Here is a 17,902-nt window from a genome sequence, read left to right on the forward strand (position 1 = left end):
AGTCCATTTGATGAAATTAAAAGTACATTTTCAAGAAACTATGGAGATCATTTTTGAGTCATAGATGAATATGTGGTAAAAACAAATATATGAAGCCAACAACTCAGCATTTTGTGTCCGTACATCCCCTGGTTATGTGACCATCCAGGGCACTTCTTCATCATACTCTACCCGTGAAGAGACATACTATTTCCTCATTGATAAAAAGATGGATGGCAGAGATAAAAAATTAACTAACTTAAACAATATCATATAGTTAGAACTATATAGTAGGATTATAAAATATACCAACAAAATTTATTTAAAAAGATAATCTAACCCAGAAAACAAAAACAAGGAAAAGGTACTTTACTGTTTCAGGTTTTCATAAGATTATATAGGCATTTTAAAAGCTTATTTCTTTCAATATTTAATGTTACATTTCATTTTTAAAAACTGTGACTTATACCTTGATTTTCTCCAGTGGAGAGCTACTGAATACATCAGCTATAGCTTGGGGCAAATGCCATATCCAGGAGTCATTGGCAAGAACAAAACAGATGTTTTGATTTTTATGTGTGCTTTTGGTCTTATTTTGGTAATTTTTTATTAGGGTTTCTCATTTGTTTGTTTTGGATTTTCACCTTTTGTTGTATTGCTGGTGTTGTTGGTTTTGAGAGGTTCAGGGCGAAGGAGAGAGAATATAGTATTGGATAGGTAGAGGTGGGCAGATTTGGGTATAGTTCAGAGAAGAGGAAGTACAGTGATCAAAATAAACAACCTAAAAATAAAATAAATTATAGAATGAAGAGATTAGTTAAGTGAGAGCTCTGTCCAAGCATTAAAATAATCAATTGCCTTTAAAATGTTCAATATTAAAGAGAAAGATCACTACTGCTGTCCTAACTGTCCCTCTTTCTGTTGTTTGACATCTGTTTCACTAATCACACTTACAGTTTTAAATTGGTACAGCAAAGTAGGTACTGTGCCCTAGATAAGAGTAATTTGAAGGGAGGAAAATTTAGGTACCATTGATTCTTTTCCTTTGTAGAAATTCAGCTGAAAATATGTCTGAGTATATTCCACAAACAATGCTCAAAGCCATATTATTTTGCTGTCATGCATTTTCTACCATAATACCACAGGGTAAAAATTCTGTTGTAATAAGTCGTTGAGCAGGACAAATTAAATTATGCAGAAAATTACCAGTAAGTAGACAGACTAATATCATCTGTGACCAGCCAACCCTGAAGACCATTCACTTGGTCATTTGCAACCTCAGATTTTATTAGGTTTTTACTGTATAAAAACAGAGTTTTATCTTTATTTAAATATTTATGTTTATTTGAAAGAAAATTGGCTAATTTGAGAAAGTTAACATTCGTTATAATAAAACTAAAGTAAAATTTAAAAGATATCTGGCTGTTGCAGTTTTAAATAGTCAACTTTATTCAGAGATACTATGTAATTTGTATTGGTCCTAAGAAACAGAAGAGAGAAATCTCTGTAAAATCAAACAGAAATGACCAAGGTGGCCACTTACACCAGAAAAGAATGAGGTTGACATCACTCACTTTGGACATACAAATTTCACCACCTATTGATTTTTTAAAGCTCTCCCATTAGCATTTCAAGCCAATTCTCCGGAATATCTGCACACTAAACATTATTTTAAATGACATTTAAATGGCATGGAAAGATATGATGTCTTCTGCAGATGACACTACAGTTTTATGATATCAAGATGGGGTTTTCTTCTGTTATGGAATTATAATATTAACACCATCTATTGTCTCTCTTTTGTGCAGATATCATGTTAAATAAAGCACCTTCCTGTGGCAAACTATAGCACAGAAATTTATACTCACATATATATGAATATCTTCACATTTCTTTCTTGTCTATTTATACAGACCTAGAGGGCCTATTCTATGTTTACAATGTTGATTCCTTATTTATACCAAACTTATCCTATGAATTCCAACTCTCAGAAAACATTTTTTAATTTCACCACCTGCCTTATGAACCTAATTGTGTTTTTACCAGAATGGTACCCATTAATGTTGTGTGAGTTTTCTCTTTTGCTGTTATATCAAAAAATTTGTAGTAATATAATTGTGTCCTTAATAATTTATAATATTTGTGAAGTTACACAAGCATAGCCTGAAGAGTGTATTAGTCTACAAACAACAGGGCACAATACTTTCCAGAAACAGAAACACACTCTGTAGATTGCATGGATACCTCTCTATTGATGTACACCTGTAGTAACATGGTTTTCAGGTGTGTTATGCCTGAAAGTAGATCTTGAGGAATTTTCTCAAGTTCTGCCTGATTCTTCAATAGAATGCAATGTAAATTTCTTTTTGTCGACAGCATCTTTGATGTTAGTAGCTTCTCATTATGTTCCTTTTGTAATTGGCCAACAGTTTTCTTCAATTGCAACATATGTAAAACTGCACGATCATCGTTCCAATGGGATGAAGGGAAAAAAAACACTTTTTTCTTTTCAAAAAGCCCATCATGATGGTGTGCAATTACAACCGCAGATAAACATTACCAGTGCAGCTTACCTCTATCACTGAAGTCATCGACTAGAATGATTTCTGCTATCAGACTCTCTGGTGTTCGGTTGATTATACTGTGTATGGTCCGCAAGAGTGAGGTCCAACCTTCATTGTGAAATGGTATAATGATGCTGGTGTTTGGCAGCCTTTCAAGGTACATCTTGTGCTTACAGCTAGAGAAAACGGGAGAAGCAAAAGATGTTCAATGTAAAACTCTAACGCAGGTCACACTGTACTATATGCATTGTGCTATAGATAATGATAAAATCATGGATTTGTGTAATATTTTCCAACCCAGGCATTGTGAATTATAACATTCTTCTTACTGGTGAATCTCTATTTGATCATTCTTACTTTAAACAGATATTTAAGATATTGAGATATTGTACTCCTGATATGATTCATGGGTCTTATGTATATGGGAGCTTCTATCTGTGCACATCTGTGAATCTATGTGTGGGAGATGGGTAGTGGTATAAAGCTATGTACATGTGTGTAAGAGAGTGTGCTGGCCTTTGTAGGCACATGTGAGAGCCCATAGTTGATGCTTGGATGCCCTTCTCTATTATTTTCTAATTAATCATTTTTTGTGAGAAAACTTTTTTTATTTAATCTGGAATAGATTCCATTCCAAATATAGTAGTTGGCCAGTGAATTCCTAATCCACCTTTCTCTACCCTTCCAGAATTAAGGCTGCTGGAAGGTGCTACTATGTACAGGTATTTATGTGGATATGGGGATCTGAATTCAGGTCTGACTTCATGTTTTTATAGTAAAGGCTTTACCCAATTAGCTATCTCCCCATGCTGCTACATTTTATTTAATGAAAGTAAGTATAAATACCAACTATTTAAAATAATTTCAATGCAAGTTATGGTTAAAGTTTAAATGGGATTTGAATTTTTTGCAAATTAATTTCTGTTTTCTATTAGTTGGTTATTTTATTTATTTACATTGCAAATGTTGTCACCTTTCCTGATTTCCCTTCCCCAAACCCTTATCCCCTCCCCCTCTCCCCATTTGCCTCTAAGAGGGTTATCCCCAACCCATCCACCCACTCCTACCTCACACTTCTAGTATCCCCCTACACTTGGACAACAAGCCTCCACAGGACCAAGGGCCTCTACTGCCATTGATGTCAGATAAGGGAATCCTCTGCTACATATGTAGCTGGTGCCATGGACCAACCCATGTGTTCTCTTTGGTTGTTGGTTTAGTTCCTGGGAGCTCTTGGGGGTCTGGTTAGTTGATACTGCTGTTCCTTCTATGAGCTTGCACTCCCATTAGCTCCTTCATTCCTTCCCCTATCTCTTCCATTGGAGTCCCCAGGCTCAGTCCCATGGTTGGCTGTATCCATATCTGTTTTAGTCAGATGCTGGCAGAGCCCTTCAGAGAACAGCTATACTAGGCTCCAGTCTGGGAGCACTTCTTGGAGTCAGCAATAGTGTCTGGGTTTGTTTTCTGCAAATGGATGGACCCCTGGGTGGGACAGTCTCTGGATGGCATTTCCTTCAGTTTCTGCTCTACTTTTTTTCCCTGTGTTTTCTTTAGACATGAATCTGGGTCAAAGATTTTGAGATAGGTGAGTGGCCCCTTCCTTCAACTGGGGGCCATGCCTATCTTATCTATAGGAGGTGGTCTCTTCAGGTTCTATCTCTGTGATGTTGGGTATTTCAGCTAATATCACCACCATTGGGTCCTGGGAGCCTCTTGTTTTCCTGGCATCTGGTACTTTCTAGTGGTTCCCCTCACTCCCCATTCCCCATTGCTACACATTTCTGTCAAAATTCCTGACCCTCTGGACACCCTCTGGACGTATCTCTTGTCTCTTACCATACCCGATCTTGTCTCCCATTTTGCTCTTTCCCTCCTCTCTCCTTCTGAGGTCTCTCTGTCCCTCTACCTCCTATAATTATTTTCCCCCTTCTAATTAAGATTGAAGGATCCACATTTTGGTCTTCCTTCTTAATCTTCATTCTTTTTAATTATTTAGTTTGGACTGTGGTTTGTTTGACTAGACTGATGGTATTTATGACATATTGGGAGAAGAAACTCTATTACTTAAAAGTAAATTTACTTGTAAATGGCCCTTTACTAAATACAAAGCACATAGAACCAATATCCAAATAAAGAATATATTACCTTCTTCATGGAAACTTTAAAAAGAAATCTCAAGTAGATTTGGATGATTGTAAAAGTAATGAAAAATGAAAAATCAAATAAATTATAGCAAGTTATGAATATTCAGATGCTGTAAAACATAAAATTGATTGTAGGCTAACTTGAAAGACAACAAAAAGGTGTATAAGCAATTTCTAATGTAAACAAGTGAGGAAAATGTCTTTGAATGCAGTGGATGGATCTGGAGGGAGAGCCAGAATAGTTCTGTACACAGAGTTTTGACTTCTATTTTATTTATTTTTATTATTATTTTTATTAGCTATTTTTTCATTTACATTTCAAATGCTATCCCAAAAGTCCCCTGTACTCTTCCCCCACCCTGCTCCCCAAACCACCCACTCCCTCTTCCTGCCCCTAGCATTCCCCTGTACTGGGGCATATAATCTTGGCAAGATCAAGGACCTCTCCTCCCAATGATGGTCTACAGGCCATCTTCTGCTACATATGCAGCTAGAGACACAAGATCTGGGGGGTATTAGTTAGTTCATATTGTTGTTCCTCCTATAGGTTGCAGACCCCTTCAGCTTCTTGGGTACTTTCTCTGGCTTCTCCATTGGGAGCCCTCTGTTCCATCCTATAGATGACTGTGAGCATCCACTTCTCAAGGCAAAGGCCCCAAATAATTGTGCTTCCATATGTCCATAATTAGAACCCAGGGTAATTGACCCTATTTTCATATTCTATCAAGTTCTTAGAATGCAAAATAAAGTTCCAATAAAAATACAAAAACTTAAAACATTAAAACATTCTATTCATATCAACTGCTCATTAATCAAGCAAAGTCTATATCATATAACATTCTCCAAACAAGCACATGATGCTAAAAAGAAAGTCAATTGCTTTGTAAAATCCAATAAAACCACAAAGCAGACATAGAACTATGTAACACCAACTTATTGCAATACAATCTTTCTCTCTTAAAAACATTTTCAATAATCTCTGTATAAACTCAAATTATTACCACACATGAAAAATGAGCAGTCACTTTCTATTTATTCATTTAGTGATTTACTGAGGGTTTGATATAAGCCGGAATCCAATTTGGAAATTGTTTTAATTTAGAGTTACTATAGCTCTGATGAAATACCGTTTCCAAAAGCAACTTTGGAGAAAAGAATGTATTTTATTCACATTCCCATAGAACAGGTCATTTTGAAAAATAGGAGGGCATGAACTCAAGCATGATAGGAACCTAGAGGCAGGAATGGATGCAGAGGCCATGGGGGATTGCTGCTTACTGTCTTGTTCCCTCTGACTAGCTTAACCAACTTTTTTACAAAATCAAGGACCACCAGTCCAGAGAGAGCATTACTTAAGATGGGTTGGGACCTATAATTTCCATCACTAACAAAGAAAATGTATTACAGTATTGTCTATAGTCCAGTCTAATGGATATTTTTTTAATTGAGGTTCCCTTCTCTCAGATGACTTTAGCTTATGTTAAGTTGACATAAAACTATGCAGACAATTGACTACTTGTCAACTTGACATACAAAGATATTACTATAAAGCCACAATCTTTCTGTTTTTGTTGATCCTCAAGATTACACATCAATATATACAACATTACGTAAAACATTTTACAAACAAAAATGCTCATAGTCTTACAAATTCACCTTAAAAATTCAGCCTCTTTAAAAACTCCAAAATCTCTTTTAACTTCCAAGGTCTCTTTTAGACCAAAAGCCTCTCAAACTATGGGATCCTAAAAATAAAATATAAGTTTAATATTTTCTTATTTTGAGAGGAAGATACAAGGCACAGTCACAATCAGATCAAAGCAAAACCAAACTCAACATCCAATATCTGGAAATCACTTATGATTTCCTGTGCCCCCCCCCCCAGGAGTCTTGGTTTAGTTCCCAAGTTCTATTCTTTTTAGTGTATCCAGCTTTACTACTCATTTCAGGCAGGCTCCAGTCCACCACTGTTGCTATTCTTGATGGCCATTCCATGGTATCTGAATTACCAAAATGCTCTCTTGCACTTTTACCAATAGCCTCTCCTGGGATCTCTTAGGTGCCAACCCATCTTCAGTTCTTACAACTGACGACTACCTTTCCACCCAGGGGTTGCCCTGTCCATAGTAGGCTGAACCCATTCACATTAATCATTAGTCAAGAAGATGTAATATATACATGCCCATGTGCCAACATGAGTGGAACAAAATTTTCACCTGATTTCTTCCTAGTTTTTGTTAATTTGATAAAAACTAACCAGGGCAATTAAAAGTTGAAGATGGCCTATAGAAGGCAGGATCAAAGTGTATCTTCAAATAGAATTGGCATGGTTTTATAATTGGGAGAAGCAGAGAAGAATTCTCATGTCTTTTGAAGATAGCAAGTGAATTAATTAGGACAGTATTTCTCAACCTCTGGGTTGTGACTATTTGAGGTTTCAGATACCCTGCATATAAGTTACTTACATTATAATTCCTAACAGTAGCAAAGTAGTTATGATAGAGCAACAAAATAATTTATAGTTCAAAGTCATTACAACTTTAGCAACTGTATTAAAGTGTTGCAGCATTAGGAATGTTGAGATTATTGACCTAGAGATTGGTGTAAGAACAAGATTTCAGCCTCACATTTTTTTTCAGTTTCCTGGTTTTCACTTTATTATCTAGGTAGAGATGGAGGATGTGCATTCTTTTTTTTCCAAGATCTAAACAGTTTTCTTTTAAATCTTTTGACATTTTTATTAGCTATTTTCTTCATTTACATTTCAAATGCTATCCTGAAAGTCCCCTATACTCTTCCCCCACCCTGCTCCCCAACCCACCCAACTACTGCTTCCTGGCCCTGGCATTCCCCTGTACTGGGGCATATAGTCTTCAAGACCATAAGTATCTTATAATTGCAGTGAAAGCTAGCAAGTTTTGCTTGGATAGTGAAGGTGTCAAAATGTCATGAAATCAAAGAACACATTCATCTGTACACATTAGACAACTCTCTATCTTCTGTCAATCAGGTATCCATCTTATCAGCCTATCCATGCACACACATCTCCCCAAATCTGTGTGTAGTTTATGATAAGGATCTGATTTTATAGGGTTTTGGAATGTAGTGCAGTGGTCCATTGTTTGTATAGCATGAATGAGACCTTAGGTTCAAACTCAAGTACCCGTGGAAAACAAAACTATAGCAAGTACCTGTTGTTGAAGTATCTTAGATGATGAAAGTGCACCTCAATTCACTCCTTTACACTCACTGTCTCAGGATAAGCTAAGTGCCTAATTAATTTCGAGCTCAATAATGGACCAAGCATATTCACTCATATTTTTACATTGGACAGATAGGCTATTCTACGAAGAATGAATAGCCTCTGGGGCATAAGTCAAGGAATGAAGAATGAAAACTTTTTTTTTTCTTTTGAGTAGAACTAAAGCATGTTCTCTTCTGCTTCACAGAATTTTACCCACAGGGTTGATCTTCATTTGCCTCCAGTTGAGAGCAGCTTGACAACAGACTAGACTTATTTCTTCATAGTCCCCATCTGTGCTCCAAGAGTGTCAGTGGTTATTTCAGGGAGAATGGTTCTAAAGCTATTACAGTCAGGTTTGTTTGTTTGTTTGTCTTCTATAGTGAATTTTATTTTAATCCTAGATATACTAAATTATACTGCATTTAGAAGAGGAAGGACTTGATTGCAAACTGATCAAAATATTAAAAACGCTTATTTTGTTGTACTATTGGGCTAGAGCAATTTTAAACTTGTTTAAATATTAATTCATTAAATAATTTTTAAACTAATCATGAATGCATTCCTTGACCTAATTCTACTTTTTTTTTTTTAATTTTGTCTTATTATTTTGAAACAAAGTTCACACTATAGTTTAAATTGTCTGAAATCTACTATTTATCTCCTGTTGATGTTCAGCATTTAAGTGCTGGGGTTTTAGGAGTTTCAACATCAATATTCTCTCTGCCTCTGTCTCTGTCTGTCTCTGTCTCTCTGTCTTTCTCTGTCTTTGTCTCTGTCTCTGTCTGTCTGTCTCTCTCTCTCTCTCTGTCTCTCTCTCTCTCTCTCTCTCTCTCTGTCTCTCTCTTTGTGCGTGTGTGTATGTGTGTGTGTTATCTCTGATGTCTCTTTCTCTCTCTCTCTCTCAGCTGATTTAAAACTCAGTATGTAGTCAAAGATGGCTCGATATCATAATCTTCCTGTCTCTCTTTTCCTTGGTTGAGGTTATAAGAATTTAATGAAATGTCTGACTTTCTTTCAACTCTTTTCTTAACTCATGCTTTAATCAGTGCCTACAAAATGTAAATATTGGTTTCATTAAATGTGTATACTATATAAGGGAATTTATTCTAAATAACGGATTACATGTATTTAAATACTTTTCTTTACATAATATATTAATAATTGATCTTTTTCAATTAAGTTATATTACAGATTTATTACTAACTCACAACTGATGAGTGGTTCTCTGATATTGAATTATAACATAAATAAAATTACATAGGTAAAAAATTTTGTTTTGCCAATATTCTAGCTAGCTGTACATAACTTGACTCAAGCTAGAGCCATTTGGGAAAAATGATTCTCATGTGAGAAAATACCTTCATAACAATGGTCTGCAGCAAGTCGAATGCACACTTTAATTAGTAATTGATGTGTCAATATTGGTGGCACAATTCCTGGGATATTGGTGCAGGGTTCTATGAGTATGTCAGGAGGGGTAGTTCAGCCAAAATCATACATCCATGGCCTCTGCATTAGCTCCTGTCTCCAGGTGCCCACTGTAACAGTAATGTTGCTCAGCAACGGAGAATGATCAGTGAGTTGTAAGCTGAAATAAATGCTTTCCTCCCCAAATTATAGTTGTGCTGTTTTATTACAGCAATAGAAACCTAACAAAGACAGAAACTGATGTTAACCTGTATTGCTAAGCCAAACCTGACAACATTTTGGGGAGGAATATGGTAGCATTTGGAAATGTGGGACAGAGAAGCCACTGGATGATCAGAGCTTAGTAAACTGTTGTGGGGACTAGGAAGATAATCCCGAGAGCAGAGTGATGGAGGAGTAGTGGATTGTGAGCTCTCACATGGAAGCAAGAATTACTGGAGACATTTATGTAATACTTTGAGTTAATAATATTTGTTTCTGGACAGCAGCTTATTGACAAGAGTCCAGCATCACTGAAGTGAAACTTTTGATTAACTGAGAAAAATGATTCTGGTTAGATATAGAAGAGAAATTAGTGATAATTAAGATTACATAAATATAAGTAACATCCAGATTGAGAAGGTTGTTGTTATGTATTAAGGAATATGTGTGTGTATTAATTTATGATTAATAAAGGTCATGAGTTTGTAAAAGAGTAAGAAGTAGGGAGGATATATGGGAAGGCTTGGAGGTAGGAGACAGAAGAGAGAAATAATATAATTACAGAATAGCCTCAAAAATAAAAGAAATATTTAAAAAAAAGATCAGCAGCACAGAGTTTAGTAAACCTGCAACTACCTCCTCAGCGTCAGCACGCAGAATCTGTAGCCCAGAGCAGGCAGAAGACACATGTCATGTTTAAGCAGAATTTGATAATATGTATGAGTCACACAAATGGAACTATGAAGAACTTTAGACATTAGGGTTTGTCAGGCATGGTGGCACATGCCTTTAATCCCAGCACTTGGGAGGGAGGGAGGCAGATTTCTGAGTTCGAGGCCAGCCTGGTCTACAGAGTGAGTTTCAGGACAGCCAGGGCTACAGGAGAAACCCTGTCTCAAAAAACCAAAAAAAAAAAAAAAAAAAAAAGAAATTAGGTAGAGCAGTGTAGACTTAGCACTGAGCGATAGGGCTAGAGTCCCTGAAAAGAGGACACTGGTGAAAGAAAGTGTACCCTCAGGTGCAGCTGAAGGTGGACTATTGAAGGAGTCATGGAGAGAAGTACAAGACTCAGATCATGTAGAGCCAAAGACCCTTAAGAGAGCCTGAGAGCAGATATCATTGACATTACAGCCCAATTTAAAGCATGAGACTCCAGAATTTTAGAGATAGTCACACTATGAGATGAGTGCCAAGGGCAGCGCCAGCCATGGAGCTGTGGAGCTCTGTATGCTGTCAACAGCAGAGCAGCCCTCAAGAGTTCAGAGAATATAGAGTGGGTTCAAGATATTAAACATGAAAGATTTACATTGGGGAACTTTGACTTTGCTTTGATCATAACTGCACTGACTATTTAAGTAATTTTATTGTTTTTATAGGAACCCACAGTTATTTTACTTCAGATTTATGGAGACTTTGATTTTAAAGAGAATCTCGATATTTTAAAGAGCTGAACTATAAAAGTATGTATTTTTAGATTTTCCAAAACCTACTTTAATAAGGGTTCTCAAATGCTTCAACTCCTCATGGCCCACTGTTCAAAGGCAGGGGAGAAAAAATTTATAACTAGGGTGAGAGAGTGTGGACATGTTTAGAAGTAGTTCTTTGGGACCATTCCAATCTTCATTTGTCAGGACAGTGGCAGTCCAGTTCAATAGTGTCACCAAACACAATGCATCATGTTCCAGCAGAAACTGCCAGGCTTCTAGAGACTGCCAGGCCTCCAGAAAATGCCAGGCCTCTACCAAATATGTATAAATCTCATTCAGAGAGCCTGAATGTGAAAGCCTGAATGGCAGGAGTTCTCTTCCCTGCCTCTCTCAAGGAAGTGAAGATCAGCCAAGACTGGAGACCAATGAAGAGTTGCACAGCAGGCTATGCAAATGCTCTGTAACTGTCCGTTGGGTCCTATTGACACTCCAAACACCAAGTGTCCTCCTATGAGTCTTGCCTCAACAAAACATGTGAGTCTGCTTCAGCAAAATAGCATGTGAGTCTGTATCACATGACATAACCAGAAATTTCTAGTTCACTGGTGTTTGAAATTTTAAAGTCTTTGGGACTTTATTGAGGACAAATGAGAAAGGAAGAAATTCTAGCTGAAAAGCTATGTTTCAGGGCTGGCTCATTTATATCAACTTGGCAAAAACTAGAGCATTTAGTAAGAGAGACTCTTAAGTGACCCCTGGGCTAGTTGTTCTGGATATTATAAGAAAGCAGTATAAGCAAACCATGAAGAGTAAGCCAGAAATCAGCACTCCTTCATGTCCTCTGGATTAGCTCCTGCCTCCAGGTTCCTGCTGTGTATGTATTTCTCCTTCCCTGACCTTCCTCAGCAGTGGGTGAGTAACCTGAGCGTTATAAGGTGAAACAAACCCTTTCTTCCTCAAGTTGTGTTTGGTCATCATATACTATCCTAGCAATAGAAACCCTAAGTAAGACCAGCAGCATCTGTAAAACTTCATTATCATAATGTGTTATAATGAATTAAATTAGGTAGTATATACAAAGTACTAAGGACAGTGTAGGTAAGACTTTGTTAACAGTACCTTTATTATTACAGACATAAACATTATTTTGATTGTTTTCCTTTTGCCTGTCAAATCCCCTACTGAGTGAGGTACGGAAGTCAGAGATAGAAGCAGAGTAAAGGCAAGTAGGAGACACTCTGAATAGAAAGGAGAAAAGATTAGAGTCTCTTCCCTTAAGGGATCACAAGTCACTAGAGAGGCAGAGAAGATGACTGGACTTGAATGAGACAAGTGACATAATAAATAAGGCACAGGCAATGAGAGCCTGAAGGAAGTGTGACTAAGTTTGTCTGAAGGGATTAGGGAAGCCTTTATAGATGAGTGTGTGTGCTGAAAACAGATCATATAATATCTTGAAAGAGACTCTAAGGGATGTAGACATTTCCCTCTAATCAATGTGAAGTACTTCAAATATTGTTAACCCTAAAGAAGACAGGAGTGTGTTTACACATTCCTCTGACTGCAGGGCAGACGATCTTCAGAGACAAGAGAGACAGGACAGGGAAGAATCAAAGATTATAATAGTTTTGGCAAAAAAAAATAACAAGGCTGAGAATGTTACTGATTTTTACTCTAAAGAGAACCAGCCCATTTGTAAGAGTATTTAATTTGATAGAACAATTTTCAGTTATTTTAGTCATTTTAGAATTCAAGCTTGCTGAAAGAAGATGAAAATCATTACTGAGAAAGAATATTGGTTTTGAGAATTTCCTATACAGATGGGTGCTTATGGCATTGTTAGAAATATGGTGCCATTGAGTTACTGTTTCTAGCTTTACTAAGAATCTGGATCTATGAGTCTGTGGTTTGATGTCAGACTTGGAAGAGAATGAAATAAGAAGACAATGCATATCTGTGACAGGGTGTTTAAGAGCCAGGTAAAGGAAAGTTGGACAATGGGACAGCAGTGGAGCATAGGCCTCCTGTGTGCAGGTAACTGAGTTTAATCCTCGGATATATATACATTTTTAAACAATAAGCTATTAAAACTAAATTAAGCAAAATAAATTTAGTTTATGTCTACAAATATTAAGCAGGTTTGTTAACAAGAAAATCAGCACAATTGAAAACATTTGTTAGGAGATATTTGCAGAAATGTAGGTTAAACTTCTCTAATAATTTTATTTTAGTTTCTGTATTGTTTTCAAAATGAAATTAAGAGGTAGAAATGTATTAGGGATGGGGACATAGCTGTGATGAACAACATTTTATATATTTGTACAAAACATTTACTGAAAAATAATTCAATGTGCCAAAAAGAGGAAAAGTTTGTATTCTTTAAAAATTTAGTTGAGAAAAAGAGCAAGTGTTGAAGACATTTTAAAAGCCAACAAAACTCCAAATGACTCTACAAATATTCTGCTAAGCTCTCACTGAAATGCAACTAAACATCAGTGGGAAATTTCTCACTCTCTTAGGTTTTCCTAAAACAGAACACACAAATATTTTATTTCATAGCTTTATGTTGGCCTTGCAAAAGTGAGAAAACTGTAAAATAATAATTAAAATAGCAGTACTTTAAAACATATTTAACATTCATTCATCTTTGTACTAATTTAACTTTTTAATTTTTATCTCTTCGACAAGAATAGCCAGTAATTCGATAATGGGCATGCATCAAAACAAAATTTAGTAACAAAAAATATATATACATTAACTAACTAGATGCTGGGTAAGACGACTTGCTGATCAATTCTGAGGATCCTCGTCAGGTAGTCAGCACCCATGGAAAATGTGGAGGATGGCTCATTGCTCATAACTAGTCACAGAACGCTCATTCTCAAAGGAACAAAGCAGAGAGTGATTGTAAAGAACATAAGCTATTCTCCTGTGACATCTGCATGAGTATCTGCAGGTACAAGTGCCCAAAGGGACATGTGAGCTCACATCCCACATGCACACACTGTGCACACACTCTCACACATATATGCATGTATGTGTGCTTATTTTTACTTATTTCAGCTTTCGGTGTTTCTTGAACAACAGTCTTGCCTTGTGGATCATATTGCCCTGGAACTCACTGTTTATCACAGATTGGTCATGAAACTGGAAATTGTTAACAGTTCCTGGCTATTTTATGATACTTAAGCATCCTTCTTGATACTGTGGCTACATTTTTGTATTTGGTTTTGGTAACAAAGTAAAAACTCCTCCCCTTACAAATTTCCACTCTGCCATAGCAGCCTTTGCGAAAAATGTTGATGTTTTAGTTTGTCTAGGGTATGACCTTATGTTTCCTAATGATTCATAACTGTTAATCAAGAGTGATGTAAATTACTTCCATTTACTAATGTTTAAATAGAAATATTTAAATAATAAATACCATTTCTGTCTTTTGTTACTGGTCTAAAACTCACTTGCTGGAAGAGGGTGTCTGCTCATTGCAAAAAGTTAAACTGACTAATGTCTTAAACCTTGACCATCATTGTGACAGATGTACATGAAAACATGGGTGACTCTCATACTGGTAGTTAAATAGTCTGTCATTAAAGTGTCATGTTTCTACTTTCAGCTCATTGCTCATAACTAGTCACAGAACACTTATGTCTGAGATGGGCAATCCATTACAGTTTGGTAGGAATATAATCAGAACTTTTTGGCAGATGACAGCCATCATCATTATCAGTATTTTCTTTTTCCTCCTTTCAAAGTAGTAATAGAAAAGGATATTGTTGTTAGATTATTTTCATGCAAAGATATCCATTTTTTTATAGACAAAAATCATGTATGATGTAAGGTCCCTCATCTATAGAAGCAAAATACAGGAATCTTAGTGTGCAGTGTCATTTAATTATTCACCTAGCTTAACCCCACATTTATTGGGAATTAGGAGCTAAACTTTTGAGACGTAAATTACCTTATCATTTAATTGGAAGTTATGAATTGAGGGAAGACATAACACAAAGTAAGGGACTGTTCCTCACCAGTAGAGTGTACAATTCTTTGAAAAATATTTCTAGCTCCAGTATCAAGATTAAAACAATACAGAATGAAAGTCCATTCTGATTTATTTTGAGTCTCATTTACTTTTGGGGATAATTATCCTTTTAAGGCATCTGTATATTAATCAAACCCATTAAATTATATAAAGTCTGCTATAGTTTAAGGAATGAGGGGGCATATACTTTATTTAAGATAGTTGAGAAAAGGAACCAGATATTTTATTTGTTAGATTTCTATTGTTCTGACACAACATGGTAGCCAAAAGCAAGTTGAGGAGATAAGAATTTATTTCATCTTATAGTTTACAATCCACTGTGAAAAGAAGTCCAGGCAGAAATTTGGGCTGTGACCTGGACCTGGAGGAAGTAACTCAAGCAGAGACCATGGATTGCTTCTTTTGATTTTTTCCCTTTACAGGAAAGGTGCTGCCCCCCATGGCATCCCAAATTAATCATTAATCAAGAAAATCCCCTATAGATTTTCCTATAGGTAATCTAATGAGGGCATTTTATCAATTAAATACCTTCTTCCCATATACACTTATGTTTGTATTTGTTTGATAAAAAACAGTCAGCACACATTCTATCACCCTCAAATATATCTGAAAATAAAGCTTTCAGTAATATGTTTAGGAAACACTTGTCATACCAGAAAGACAACAGCCTAATATATGAACACAAGTCCTATGTTACTTTTATTTCACTCTGGGAAAATGTCTACTACAGTCAACTCAAAAACAGGAGTTTATTTTGGCATACAGTTCCAGGGGCTTGGGTTTCTGGGTGGATGGCTGTTTTGTTTTGGACCTGGAACAATAATGTATATTATAATGTCTGTATGGCTTGGACAAAGATACTTACCTAATGGTAGATCAGATGCAAAAGGAGAATAAAGAAGGGATCCAGGATTTTACTTTTTGTTTCAAGGGCATGTCCTTAGCGACATAAACAAAGCTACATTTCATAAATATCCAGCTACCTTTCAACAGCACCACAAGCTGTGTCCATCTATGAAGCTTCGGTATCCTGAGTCTCAAGTGATTCTTAAGTGATATTGCTGGCTCTGAGATCCAATGATTTTATAGTACAACCAGCAAAAAAAGATGGGCAATATAACCACTATAACAATTTTGAGGATTTTAATGAACATAATTTTCCCTTTTTATTTACTTTTCCCCTTTTCTATCTGATATTTTGATGAAGTAAAATTATCATTTACATTTCCTTTTTAAATCAGATACAGTAACAGACATGATAATTATCTTTTAATTTGAACCAATATTTTAGGTGCATGTGTACATAGTTTATGTGTGTAGTAGAATGTCCGTATGTGGCTATGAGGTGCACCTGTGGATGCTCATGTAGTGTCCAAAAGGGATATCTTATGTTCCGTTCAATAACACTATGCATGATCTTTTTTAGAAATGGCTGGAAATGGAAGCCATACCACTTCTTACATGTGGGACCATAATCTGAACTCCTGTCACTACTTTTGTACAGCTAACGTTCTTATTCATTGTGTTTTCCCAGCCACCAAGCTAGAGTTTAAAATATGTATTCATGGTATCTAAACATGGTATACCATCAAGAAAAAGACAATGACCCCTTGGAAATAAATACAGTTCTCCTCCCTTAATTTACAGCCCCAAATTTCAGGTAATGATGCATTTAGGAGGACTATGGATATAGGTAGAACCAAGTAATTTACATTAAAGTAAAAAACAGGAATAGCAGAGGAAGGCTGAGGTACAAGAGAGTCATTTGTACAATGAATACATAATAACCACACATCAAAGAGAAAAGGGAAATGGTTACAAGTACCTAGGGAGACCAAAAGTGGCTAGCACCTGCAGGATAGAACTCTGAGGTTCAGAGATGTGCTGACAATATTTATGAGATGTCCTACTTTTTTTTGTTGATCTGATAAACACTAAGTTTAAAAATATCCTGGGGATACAAAGATATATTTTTAATTTAGAAGTTTTATTTCATCAATAAGGGAAGCCAAAACATGAGCTCAAGAAGGGACCTGTACTGGCTAGTTTTGTGTCAAATTGACACAGCTGGCGTTATCACAGAAAAAGGAGTTTCAGTTGGGGAAATGCCTCCATAAGATCCAGCTGTGAGGCATTTTCTCAATTAGTCATAAAGGGGAAAGGTCCCTTGTGGGTGGGACCATCTCTGGGCTGGTAGTCTTGGGTTCTATAAGAGAGCAGGCTGAGCAAGCCAGGAGAAGCAAGCCAGTAAAGAACATCCCTCCATGGCCTCTGCTCAGCTCCTGCTTTCTGACCTGCTTGAGTTCCAGTCCTGACTTCCTTTGGTGATAAACAGCAGTATGGAAGTGTAAGCTGAATAAACCCTTTCCTCCCCAACTTGTTTCTTGGTCATGATGTTTGTGCAGGAATAGAAACTCTGACTAAGAAAAATTGGTACCAGAAGTAGGGTATTCCTGTGACAGCCTGACCATGTTTCAGGGAGGACTGTGGAAGGACTTTGGAACTTTGAGCCAGAAGATCCATTTACTGTTAAGAACTCTGTGAAATGTTGTCTAGGAGCTTGGAAGACAATCTTGAGAACAGTGCAGAAGATGGAGGTCAGCCTTGTGAAATTTCAGAGGGAAGATTAAACACTCTTTTCAGGGCCATTGCTAGTTTGATTGTGAAGTTTTGGTGGTTCTCATTAGCTGGGGCTGAAGAATCAGCTGTGCTTAACAAGATACCATAACCACTAGAGTGAAACCTTTGCATTACTGGGACTATTGATGCTGGTTAGCTGGAGAAATGCAAATCAAAACAACCCTGAGATTCCACCTCACACCAGTCAGAATGGCTAAGATCAAAAATTCAGGTGACAGCAGATGCTGGCGAGGATG

General features: G+C 36.5%; 1 protein-coding gene across 1 annotated transcript in view; it reads right to left on the bottom strand.

Annotated features, from left to right (window-relative positions):
- Galntl6 (polypeptide N-acetylgalactosaminyltransferase like 6) overlaps positions 1 to 17,902 on the bottom strand; it is a 1,053,895-nt gene that overhangs the window by 595,069 nt on the left and 440,924 nt on the right. The window contains exon 5 of the mRNA XM_021169756.2: positions 2,553 to 2,719. Within this exon, the coding sequence (XP_021025415.2) occupies positions 2,553 to 2,719 (167 nt within the window). The remainder of the gene's footprint in view (positions 1 to 2,552; positions 2,720 to 17,902) is intronic.

The sequence above is a fragment of the Mus caroli genome, chromosome 8, assembly GCF_900094665.2.
Source record: "Mus caroli chromosome 8, CAROLI_EIJ_v1.1, whole genome shotgun sequence".
Classification (NCBI taxonomy): Eukaryota; Metazoa; Chordata; class Mammalia; order Rodentia; family Muridae; genus Mus; species Mus caroli.